The sequence below is a fragment of the Battus philenor genome, unplaced genomic scaffold (assembly GCF_028537555.1).
Source record: "Battus philenor isolate CCGP_79_NKW_IND1 unplaced genomic scaffold, ilBatPhil1.0.hap1 SCAF_4, whole genome shotgun sequence".
NCBI classification, from domain to species: Eukaryota; Metazoa; Arthropoda; class Insecta; order Lepidoptera; family Papilionidae; genus Battus; species Battus philenor.
In genome coordinates, this window is record NW_027181704.1 from 7331491 (window position 1) to 7345066 (window position 13576).

The following is a 13576-nucleotide window of genomic DNA, read 5'->3' on the forward strand; positions in this document are numbered from 1 at the left end:
TCAGAGAGAGTGAGAAAAATATACATTTACACCTCCGTTGTAAAGAAATGATAAAAGATCACCTGTGCTCACTACCGTAATTCTACCACGAAGCGATAGAGCACCTGTCCCTTTCATACGATTCAAGCTTAAGCTGAACCGAACGAGTGTGAGTAGGAGTAGTTCCCACTCGACTTACACCGAAAACATCTTATACATTTGAAATCTGCTGTTGTAAAATAGACTTAAAGTCGAAGAACTTAAGGTGAAATATTTATTAGCGAAAGGGAGGAAGACGACGGAAGGCTACAAATGAATCGAGCGTTGCTGTAGTTTTGACGCGTTCGGAAATCGAATTAAAAGCGTTAGAGTGAGAGGTATGTGGAGGTTCGAAACAGTGGAGGTAGTTCTTTGTTATTGTTCGACGGCGGAGATTTTTTTCAAGGCGTACTAATGGGAGAAGGCGCGCGAGTGGGCGCGTCGGCACAGCAAGCGCGCTCTTCAGTGTTCTGGCTGAGCTTCGAGCGAGCGCGTGCTAGGCAAGTGCCGTTCGTCACATGCTTCAAACGTTGACTTTAAAAAAGTTGCGGCTTCGCTACTGTGAACTGTATCATCTGAGTGAACTGTTTGTTGCGTATGCTGAGGTCGAATAGTTCAAAGACAGCGGACGTGGCTCTACCATGTTGATATCTGCGGGCAGCGGCCCAACGCCTGAGTTTTCGCCTGCCTCGTGCTGCGCCCCTTGGAAGATGGAGCCGGCGCCACCGGCGCCAGCGACCATCACGCAGCCGCTCAATATATCACCGAATGGTAAGTTACATTGCATAAAGTTGTCGAATGTAAACAGTTAATGTATTCGAAATGTTTCTAACATTGCCCCCTTTCAATAGTTTAACTGTTAATATCAAGTTTTATATTTAAAATGTAATCAAATAACAAAATAACAAAAACAAAATAATCAAATAACGCATTAGATATATACGCTTACACTTCATCAAAAACCTAAATAAAACTATTTGACTAATGTGAATTGGTTATAAAGTTTTATTTAGATTTTTTTTAGAAATACAGTTTTACTAAGAATTATTTCACAGATTATATTATTTTTTTCTCACAATATTTGTTAAGATTTTGAAATCCAAATGCCAAAAAATATCCCAGCACACTAGATATTTAATTTAATATTAAGTGTGATAGTATAATCAAAGCTGAAATTAACAGATCAAAAAGGATACGCGTATGTTCTTATAAGCATGAATTTTTTTGTAGAAAAAAAGGTAATACCACATTATTCACAATGTTTATAATCCAAATAATAAATAAGAAAATAAAAAGACTTCTACGATTTACACAAACTTAAGTTAAATTAAGTTGACTTTTCTAATCGGATGATGTCAGTTCCCGTCGCTAAATAGATATGATTTATAAATTACGGAGTTAACTTTACTGTATAGAATAGCTTGCTGTTCGTATTATCAATCCCGGTTTACTAATTAATAGAGGCATCGGAATAAAGTGTTCATAGAATAAAAGATTATGAATGTATGAGAACGGAAACAATATCAGCCGATTTTAAAAGACATTATATTGGTTCAAATATATACTGCAATTTACGGTACATGTACTATTTTTTTTTATTTCCTAACGTTTCTCGTTTTTTATAGTAATGTTTTTAATACGTATGATTAACACCGAAGCAATAAATATTTTGTAACTTTTTGAAATAATAATATTAATAAGTATACTAATATGATATAATTTAATTATATATACAGGATGATTGGTTGTATGTGTAAAGCTTTAAAGGAGTAAATAATTATCTGCTGTACGGTACACGTTTGGTGCTGTACGGTCAATGGTTTCAGAATTAATAAATATCGTTATGAAAATAAAGTAAAGAAGCGTTTTAAAAATGCGAAAGTAAAATAAATAAATAATTTCTTGTTTACTATCTGTCTCTGCAGATATTTTTCGGCCAGAAGTCATTGGCCTGTCGCATCTTAATAAAAAAATATTGTAATGTATTTACAAGTCATCACTTTACAAGGGGATTGGAAATAGTTGTCAAAGCTATAAAGTTTTTCGCCGACAAGTAAGCTAAATAAGCTAATGTGTGAATGTAATCATTTCAAGTTTCAACACCTATAAACAACATGATACAAATATAAACTAAAAAACAATAAAGGATCGAACACAAAATTATATGAAACAACAATAAAGCCAAATGTTACCATTATTAATATATAAACATTGTAAAAACAACTTTTCTTATCAGATAGATCTACAAAAAATATAACACTCACAAGTAAAAAAAAATTATTTAAACATTAAACCTATAAACCAAAATCTACGACATTTTACAGATTTGTTATCCCATATTTTCAACCCACTCAAAATTACCAAGCTTTATTAAAGCAGGAAACTGTGTCGGAAGATGCGGTAATGTGATTTATGTCTGGTTTGAACAACTTAAAAATATAGAATTTATTTTAAAGGAAATAAATTAATTCGTTAAGATCATAATTTTCATGCTCCTCGTGTTGTGTTCCACAAATTTAATGTCCATTTTATGCTCATATCGGACCGTTGTACCTATTAGGTCACATTAACGGATTAATATTTTAATTTGCTCATTTTTTATTAAAATTTAGACTGTTAATATAAAACCAGTAGCATAATGTAGTAAATGACGAATCTTTTTTTACTCATATATATGGGATAAACCATTATGTATTTAAAAGCCGTGATGATATATGGCAGCACAAGAAATGTATAACGCTAAAAGACGCTAGTTTGCGGTATCTATATAGTAAAAACATTTGGCCGCTGGGGTCTCAAGTTTATGGAATGGAGAACACAGACAGACAAGCGTAGCGTATGATGTCCAACTACAAGTTCAATAGACGGCAATGTTAAGGTCATCGAAGGTGTTAGATGCAGGCAACTTTCAACCGGTATTATTAAAATATTTGAGAAGGTTTATGTCAAGCAAAAAACGTAAAGAACGTTTACTGGCACACATATGGATAAAATGATGATATAGTTTAGAAAATATATTTTGTACATTTCAAAGAACTCAGAACAATAACAGGTCTTTCTAATTGTAGTGGATAGGTAACGCGGTGTCTAATTTTGATATTGTGTTACACACATCATCTTTTATGTTTCGCAGAATTTTTTGTACCAAACGATAGGGTTACACTACATTGTTTTTGGTAATGCGTAACGCATATCATCGGTCTTCACATTTAGTCACCTTATAAATGAAATATTACAACTTAAATTTTACAAAATTGCTTGTATAGAATATCATGTCATTTTTTAGCGTGTCATGTAAAGAAACAATTCTTTTTTATATACAATTACTGTAATAATTAAAAGCATAGACATAAGATATAGAATAACGAAGTTTGTACTATCATCATTACCGTAATTTTAAGATTATCGCAGGACCTCTTCTGCTAAACGTCCTACTTACCCACCCCCACATAGCTTCCCTCCAAAGTCCAATAGGAAGTGGCCAATGAAATATTTTCTGACGACCTGAATATTGTCGTTTATCTACCTTATCATCTCCGGCTCTCCTCATTCCTGAGTGGACTAGATCGACCAAATAGACAATATTATGACCCCAAGGTAAGCGCAAACCCAGCGCGACATGGAATTTTGTAAAGGTTAAAAGTTGATAATATCATTCTGACGTCTTGCAACTTATTGTACAAATACCAATTTATAACTTATAATTTTTTTTTATAATATTTCGAGGTAGCGGTGTTGTCTTTTGTTTCACAAAATTAAGCGGTTCATTACAGATATCTGAAATTGAAGAGACAAACAAAATTTCAATTTAAGCATTGACATCGAACTCTCTACTATTGTTTTCATTTACAAATACTATTTGCATGTTGGCATTTACAGATATACCTTATTACAGTTATTAAGCTTGAGGGTTCCCACAGGAACCTCGGCTTGGACTGTCACTCGAAACGCGTTTAGTGTTTATGTATATTTTAAAGTGCGCCAGAGGACTCAACATCGGCCAAATCGGTTGCTATTATTGTATACGAGAAGAAAGATAGGCGAACAGACCTAAGGAAGAATAATTGTGAAGAATTATTAATATATTAAAATATGAAGTAAGTTTCATGATCCTTTTGCTAGTTTTAACTATTTAAACTTTTTTGGTCGTTCTGAAATGTTTGGACCCCATTGGTAAACTCAGTCGCTTGGCAAGCCATGAATTGAACTATGTATGGAATTTCTACGAGATCAAATCAAAGATGAAGTGATCCGTCGACAAATGAAAGTGCGCAAAGTTTAGCGGATTTAAAAATTGAAGTAACAGTGGGCAGACCACATGGCATGCAGAACAGATAGCCACCGAGGCCTTAAGTTTCCGGAGTGGAGATCATGATAGGTAATCTCATTGAAGGACAGATCCACAAGACGCTGAGTGCAGGCTACTTTTAATGAGTCATTAATATTAAGAAATATTTGAAACTATTTTGACCTTATTAATAGTTTAAATTTTTCAGTTAAACAAAACCATCATATAACTTTAATTTTTAAGTACTAAATGAATTAAAAACTAAAAACCATGGTTTCTTTTAGATATTTAAGATAAGGTAAATACGTTGTACTCGAAAAACTTAAAATTCTTGTAAAATCGAATATATCTATTCTTTCTTAAATTTTCACAGCACATGAGAGAAATACTGAAAGGTTTCAGATACAAAATAAAAGAATCTTGTAGGCAACGTTCTTTTAATATTTTTAATGAACTGTCCATAACGTTAAAACGACAATTTCCAAATTAATTTTTTATGTGGCGCATTTTATTACGTTGGAATAGGACTGTTTTTTTTTTTTTGTAATTTAGGGAACATCATCACACGGTGCAAATTTAGGGCATGAAGTCGTCATCCGCCCAAAACTTTTACAGGTGCAGAGTTAAAGAAGCTTCTTTACCGCTGAATGCACGCGTGCTTTGATTTTATGGGGTGCACAATTCGATATATGTTTAACAAAGGTCCTTGAGTTAAATATGGTGGCTGCTACCCTATTTTATTTCATAATAGCAGTCAAAGGCTCATTACTTCTTTCTTCATCCTTCAATTAGCTTAAAGTCACCTTATTTAAGTTCGTTAAAGTACACGGTTGCTTTAGAAGGCGTCTTGTTTATAGAAGCTAATTGGAATCGCAGTTAAATAACTATTCATCAGGTTTTAATTTGGACTTGATGTAATTAATAATTTTTGCACAATATTCTTGATACATATTCATTTCTTCATTCTACGACTTACTATAGATTCATTACGCTATTTAAAAAATTACATGGAGATTAAAATTTGTAACAAAATTATTTTCTTATTTTAAATTCCCATTATGTACAAAGTTTTTTTTTCCAAAATTTCTGAGTGGCGTGGTATAGGAACTGTGGTAAAATTTGACTTTTAAAAATTTACTTTAATTTTTATGATACAAAGGATAGAGGGGTGTGACCTTGAGGCGCCTACGGCCTAGAATGATTGACTACACCGTCCTTTCCTTCACTTAAGAAAATAGCTGTTTACGTATATAGATAGCATTAACTTTGCGAATATAGGAAGAGTTTAGGCTTTTACAATTGTTACACACTTAATCAACATAAATTAGTTTGTGATTTTCTTTTTACAGCTATTGCGAAGTAAATTACCAGTTTTTGATGTACCACATATTTAGACACTGCAACGTTGATGAAAAGAGATAATAACTTCCAGTACGGATTTATAGGAAAGCATTTCCGTTATATATTTGTGACATAAAGCCTTTAATGTAAGAGTAACTATAAAAATTATACCGATTTATTAATCAATTTATTTATTTATTTCACTGTCTTAAAATTTAAATACACGGTATGAAATTAATCTTAGATATATAAAGACACCTTTGATTCTAACCGTGGACAAAAAAAATTAAAGAGATAAAAAGCAACATCCCATGCCACTTAGTAAGAATTAACTCGTATTATAGTTATATACACCTGAAGTATCTGGCCTCACCTTTAATATTCGGAAACCATAGAATTTGTAACTTATAACACAGTAAAAGTTTGTATTGCGAAGGTGTCAGTACAGGAACACGTTCATAATGATTACGATTTATATTTGAACGTCAATTTTTTTTTAACGGCAAATATAACACTATCCTTGTAAATAGTTTACACACCCAGAACAACTCTGCGTACGGTTGAATGAACTTTTAACTTATTTTGGCCTGTCTCTCACGGCTGCCCAAATGGCATTTGCAGATTCCGCAGTTTCCAGACGACAGGGAGCAGAGGGCGCCAAGCCGTTTTAAGGTAGTGAAGCTCGAGGGCTCACGCGGGAGTTTCGGTTCGGGTCACAACATACCATTATTTCACCGAATTGCTCAGATTGGGCAGATATATATTAACTAGAGATATTTATCGTTTCTGACGGCCACATATTAACAACCACTTCCTCGAAAGGCATTTTCGATAAACAGAGACAGTTCTTTGGACTGTTTCGAAACAACACAGCGAAGCTGTTTGTCATTTATTTCGTCGCGAAGCAGAGACAGCTGCCGCGATGAGTGAGCGAAAACCGCGATCTAACAGGACATTGTATGCATTGTATTGCCGATCGAAGTAATTAATCGATAGATCGGTCGCTAGATTGTCCGGTAGCGCTTCCGGTGAAGGTTGCTCGATATTCACTCGACTATTTTGTATGGCAATGATACGCATGAACATTTTTATTTTTAAACTGTACTAATAAGAACAACATATTTTATCTATCAAATTATCTTGTTCTTGTTAGGCATTGTTAAGCTTAAATTTATACAGAAACCATTAGATTAGTTATTTGATTTAACTACAATTTGAATTCGTCTTTTGAGAGGTTAGATTAATATATGTGATGAAAAAATTCAAGCAATTCAAGTCACCATATGAACAATTTGTTTTTTTTTTAACAAATGTTTAGGACGATAGCAGTTTGAGTTGAAGTTGTATAAGAAAAGTTGAATTACCGTATTAAACCCGAAAAAATTTATGAGTTTCTTTCATATGACAGAGTTCACATTTTTTACTTAATTCAAATGTTGTTTATCATTTTAAAACACTGGTTTAGTATTAAAAATATGTCCAAACGTAAAATATAATATTTTTTTAAGGAAATTAAGCGCTTATTGTTTAGTCTGTAAGAAAACTACCAATTTGAAATCAACAAAATTTCTTTAAAATTACTTAACGTGAAGAAAAATTATTATATTTATAATTAATGACTTCTAAGATTAATTTATTGAAATGATATTATTTTTAGAGGATAACATCGTAGTAAATGTCATTTTATTGCTTTGTCTATTATCGTCTCTAACGTTCTTTCCTCTCCATAATTAGGAGTACCACGCAAAATGTAATCTTTCGATATTCATAACAAATTTCATTTTATTAAAAAATGAAAAAAAACCTCCCAGAATATGTTTCAAGTACGTGGTAAAAAAGATACAAAAATATTTATAAAATTTATGTGACACACACTATTAAAAAAGACAAAACTTACTTATAATATAATAAACACATATATATATGTATATATATGTGTATGTATATATATATATGTGTATTTATATATATATATATATATATATATATATATTTCAACGAGAGCGTTAATTCTGTTTTTATTTTTAGCGCCGTTTGAAAAAATGTATCATCCTTACCCTTTGCAGAGAAGTAAATGGAATACTTTAATCCAATGAAACTTGTATTGCAAGCTAAAACAAAATGTATAGAGATTACCAATAGGACCCCTGGGATCCGGAAAATGAAATACTATTGGGATGCCTTGTAGCGTTGGTACACTACGGTTTGGTAACAGAAGTGAGTCAACATTTGTTTTTTAGCTATAGACATTAAGGAAAAACCACTTAGCTAGAAATGACTTCCTTAGTCCTTTCGGGAAATACTAAGTAGATTGATCACTTTTACAGGAAGGTATGCAATAACAGTTTTCACCACAAGATTTTGTAGTACAAAACTATGTATGGTACTAATGCATCTGCGCTTATCGCCTAAGGCCATCATATCGATAATACATCCTATTCCATTAATTTTACTGGGTATGTAGCTCTTAATATGAGATACAGTAATTGGTTTACAGCATCGTTTAGCGGCTTATAATAATGCTAAAGACACCTAACTGTATATCTTTTTGTAAATATAAGAAAAATATTTAATTTATGTGAAAGAAAAAATTATTTATGCTTAATAAATATAGTAAAGAATTAAAATAAAAAAAAAATTATGCAATGATGTTTTTGCCTTATAAAAAGAAAAGGATTTTAAAAAAATAACCCGTGTAAAGGTGAACCAAGTTTATAAAACTTTCAATATAGTATTATATAAAAGCTACAAACTACAAAAGCGTAACTAAAGTCCATTGATAGCCAGTGGCCGTCTTCGCTACGCGTGTTACATTGCTCAATTTTTTCCGTGAATTTAAAATGATTACGATTAGACGAACACAAAAAATAGTACTCAATGAAATACGTCGGGCTTAAGCAGAGTATTAAAGCCATTTAAAAATTCCGCAAGTCATTTTGTGAAGGAATCTTTTGCCGTAAGTTTTTCCACTAGTTTGCTTCCAGAAAACAGGTCTTAAAAACCGTTAAGACAGCAATGTTTTTTTTTAAGTTTCTGACATTAAGGTAAAATGTTCAATACCGTCGCAAATTTAAAGAGATAACGGATTACACTTTTCACTAGTTGAAAAATAAACTTTTTGTAATCAATCTATTTTGTGCAGGGGCTAAGAATCGTGAGAGCTCCTGTAATATACTACGTTTTGATGTAAATCATTTACATGCAAATTTTTCAATGATCCAGGCCACAAACAATTGTAAATATATATTTTGATAATATAGATATATATTTTTAGTACAACTTACTCCTTCAATATTCTATTTTCATCAACAACAAGATGTACCGCTTTATCTTAATGTCTTCTTTGTAATGACTGTTTACTAAGTAAAGTACACAAATTATGTAAGAAATACATGTAATAATATTTATTCATAATTGTCTGTGATCGATTTTTTTTCAAAATATTCCTTGTTCTACTTTAGTGTACGTTTCGTCATTTCTGAGTATAGCTTATATTATTTTAAATCCTAGTTGAGAACTACCCATTCATACTTTTACTTTACTTTTGATTACGACATGTTCTGGGTCAAAACCTTACACCAGCTAGAATAGACTTAACAAAAAGTTTAGTGTCTTTTTTAATACTAAAAAGTTACAATATGAACAGTGAGTTTACTTGTTGGTCAATAAAACTGCTCGTCAATAATGTTGTGATGCTAAATATTTTTTGTCATATGCATGTAAAGTAATAATTGATTTAAGCTTATCCATAAAGTGATACGAAGACTGTAAATATATTTTTAGTTTTTCTATCTAGTATCTTCTATACACATGCATATACTTCTGCTTAGTAGAATTTCGTACGTGCCTTAAACTCATGTCACCGTCTTTTCAAAACACACCTGTCCTACGTTACACTCCCGTTTGTTTTCGGAACCAGTAGTTTATAGTTTACCACTAGTCCGTTTAGCTTTTTCCACCTAAGGATACAACAATTTTGCTTTTATTCTTTATACGAAACAGTTCTTTGATTGCATAATTCTAATTGATGCTAAGTACACTGTGAAATATTTTTGTCCTACAATTTGGTTTGTTATTAATTTTTTATCAGTGTTTCTTACGTCGCTGTCTTTTCTCAGTGGTGATTGTTTTTGATTAATACGAGGGTTTCCTCTGGAGCCTGCGTACGGTCGATGTCACGTAGTGAATGTTCCTCCGGATTGCATATTTTATATAAATATAATTTTCTTGTAACTTGCTTATCTACAACTGCCTCATCGAAAAACCTACATAGTTATTGCTCTAAGATTAAAAAAAAATCTTACATGCTTCTATAATTAAAACATGCGACAATTCATTGAAATTTACTTAGAAAATACCTGCCGTTATTCAAAGAGCTTTAGACGCGCTTTGTAATGATATAGTTTTCTTTTTATAAATGACTTCAATAAATAATAGTAATAAATATTTCTCCAATATACTTATGTATGAATAAGTATTTATAGACTCGTTTGAGGATTTTCATGCGTGTCAAGATCCAGATTGAAAAAAGTTGTCTAGATGTTCACCAAAACAGGGTTTATTCCTCTCTTCGGGTCGTGAGTTCTCTTCATGGTTTGATTCGTTTATACTAGTACATCTTTTAAAGGGGATATTATTATAGATATCATTCCAGTCAGTTAAATGACTGGTTATTTATTGTACTTACTAATAATTTTAATCGTTTTACGTGCAACGATAAAGAAATAATTTTACAGTAACTTTAAAATAAAATGTAATACAAAATTTCTCTTATCTTTTTTTAATGTTACATATAACAATGATATTTTAATAATCTAATTAATGTGTTACATTTGTAAGTAATTATATATTTTATTTAATTATACAACTATTGTAAATATATTCTCCTTAACATCAAAATCCGCTCGCACTGTCAAACAGATTTGATCAGGTGCGCTAGTAAATCTAATTAGCATTTAAATGATGAACACGCATAATAATCAACCGGTTTTTTAAACAGCGACGAGCTTAATTAAATGAAAATTGCCTTGCGGGGCGTCAACTTGGCTAAAACATAAGTACGTTGCATACTTCAATAAACTAAAGAACACTTGTTAAAACTCAGCGGCAAATGTTTGAAGTGACGCAAGATAGTAAACGAACGCCTTCAATGTCGTCTTGACATGTTTATGATCGAGTTTATTTGAATACTATTAAACTAAAAATTTAGAGAATCGAATATTTATTGAAACTACTATGAAGTTTTTTTTATTCTTTTTATGCCTTTAAGTAACAAGTTGGGCAAGGTTTTCACCTATTGGTAAGTGATACGATCTGTTTATATCAGTGCGATGCTACAAATGTTATTTCAATACCATTCCTTGAGCTATAAAACCATACTTTTCTTCTTGAGACATCAGGTTATAGTTACAGTGATACTGTTGCGTGATTATAAATATTTTATGATAATTTTAAAATTGCAAAAATCAATAACAAAATAATTCTTTAAATATCTATAAATCACATGTGTATGCTTATTTTCCGTTTCGTTTCCATTTCTCTTTAACAGTTTGACAGGGAAATTAATGTAAATGTTGCTATCAACCAAACTTTTTTTTCTAGAAAACTTCTAAAGTAACCTGTTTACTTTAAAAGTTTAAGTCATATACATTCCAGATCGGATTTCAAATATGAGCAGATTTTTTTCTTTCCTTTCATTTATTATAATCACGATAACATGTCTCTTTTTATGAGTCCGAAGTGTTTTTATGATCGTACAACTGTAATAAATAAACCAAATTTCTTCTTACTCTAAACTTTATTGTCAAGTTGACATACTGGATGAGGAAATAAATAAGCTATAGTGAAAACCGTGAAGAAATTTTATTGGTTTTTTGCTATTAATATGTGACATGTTATTACTGACCAGAACACATATAATGTAAACAATGTTACAAATCTGTCAATAGTATCATGTTTTCGCAAATGTTAACTGTACCTTTGTACATTTTACGGCTATTATTCTAAAAACGTAATTTATTGAGGTCGTAGAAATTGTCAGGGCGTAATTGATAAACGATTTATAGCTGTTTATGTATTAAGATCCTAGATATATGATGGGCCGTTTATTTGAGATCCGGGGTAATATTATTTTAGCACGTGAAAGTTATAATAACGGATGTCTTGACTTTAAATGATTAGTAATGAAACAAGTCAATGTGAACCAGTTTGAGATGTTTTTGATAAATATGGATTTTTCGTATTACCAAGACATTTATTTTAGAAGATGTAACTGTTTCAGCTATTATATTATAAATGACAGAGTAACAAAAATGGAATGCGTTAAGGAAATTTTCATTTAGTATAGCAACGTGGTATGTACATTTGTCCATTACCATAACGAGCTTGCAAAAAGTGCAGTGCGGTAGGCAAGCTCGTTTGATTTACTTATTCAATACTCAGTTTCTCCGCAAATTTATAGACTGTTTTATATTTTTTCGAGTTTCATTTGCTTCAATTAATGAAAATTTAGAGCTTAGTCCTTGGTTTAGATGTACTTAGAATCTGCTTGCTTACCTGATTTTCAAATCAATCAGTACATTTGAGTTCATTGGATACTTTTCGGTGTACAGTTATTTTTTGACTGCATCTGTTCATATTCGATATATACTCTGACAAATGTACAGTGATCTTTAAGATTAACATTATAAACACCTACAGGATATGTTTCAGTTTAAAAAAATATATGGCTAGTACGTAGAAGGAATCTAATTGGTCTATCAACCACTAGTTCAAATCTATCCAAGGTATTCGGTACTTAAGAAATAATTTAGGCGTAAGTTTATTAGAATTATATCTTTAAATATCGGTTGAATAACTAGAAGTGGAGATAGGCAGTTATACTTTGAAATATAAAGTATATCAATCATATACTTATTTGTACTTTATTATATTTTTAACAAAGAAAAAGAAATATTTTTTCTTAGACGTAAGATTTTAAGCAATGTTAAGTTGTATAAAAAATAATTATGATAACGCATGAGTTAAACAAATAAACGTAGTAAGCTGCTAAAAGCTTGCTGTTAAAAGCACCTCCATTCTTCTAAGCATATTTCTATTAACAACAATCTAAATTAGGAATCCACTGCCACCAAGCATACTGTCATAGTTTTGGATTTGAGCCCCTACCTTTTTAAATAACATTATAGTTAAAAAGTAAGGTGAATTTGTTTATAAAATGTAAAATATTTTTTACTCTTCCAAATTTATTTCCCTTCGAAGTAATCCCCGTTCGATAAACGCACTTTTGCCAACGCTTTTTCAAAACAGTCGGAATAGTCTTTTTTCGGTATATAACTTCAAGATCTTCGATTTGGGTTTTATCTCCTCAATTGTGTCAAAACGGTTTCCCTGCATTGACCTTTTGAGTTCGCAGAATAGCCAAAAGTCGCACAGAGCCAAATTGAGCGAGTATGGTGGTTGCGGAATAATGTCGAGTTTTTGATTCCTTTTTTTTTTTCAAAAAATTATGCGCACGAAACGTTTGACAAAAATGCGAGTGAGTCAGAGATAAATAAACCTTTTGACAAAACGGCGCTTGGCAAATGTTATACATAATCCTACCAACTCAAGAAAAAAATTACCTGCTTTCCAAATTTACCTAATTTCCCCGGGAGTTTTAAATTACAAATTCGCCTTATTTTTTGCTCATAGTACACATGGTTTTTAAATAGATTAGATTATCGTATATCAATAAGAATTATTTCACAGAATTATATACTTCAGGAAATAACATATATTCCCCCACAAAGAAATGGCAACAAACTTACTATTTGTTTTCATTTTAGTCCTCTTTGATAAAAGATTACTCCAGGCCTAGTTCATTTCTCTCTACTTTTTTACGTTTTAGGAGTGTTCTGCTTGGGGAGTGAGAGTGCTATCCACCAGGTG

General features: G+C 31.5%; 1 protein-coding gene across 1 annotated transcript in view; it reads left to right on the forward strand.

Moving 5' to 3' along the window:
- The first annotated feature begins 659 nt into the window (after positions 1-659).
- The window catches only part of LOC137928755 (paired box protein Pax-6-like), a 47808-nt gene continuing 34891 nt past the window's right edge, over positions 660-13576 (forward strand). The window contains exon 1 of the mRNA XM_068771717.1: positions 660-789. Coding sequence (XP_068627818.1) covers positions 660-789 — 130 coding nt within the window. The remainder of the gene's footprint in view (positions 790-13576) is intronic.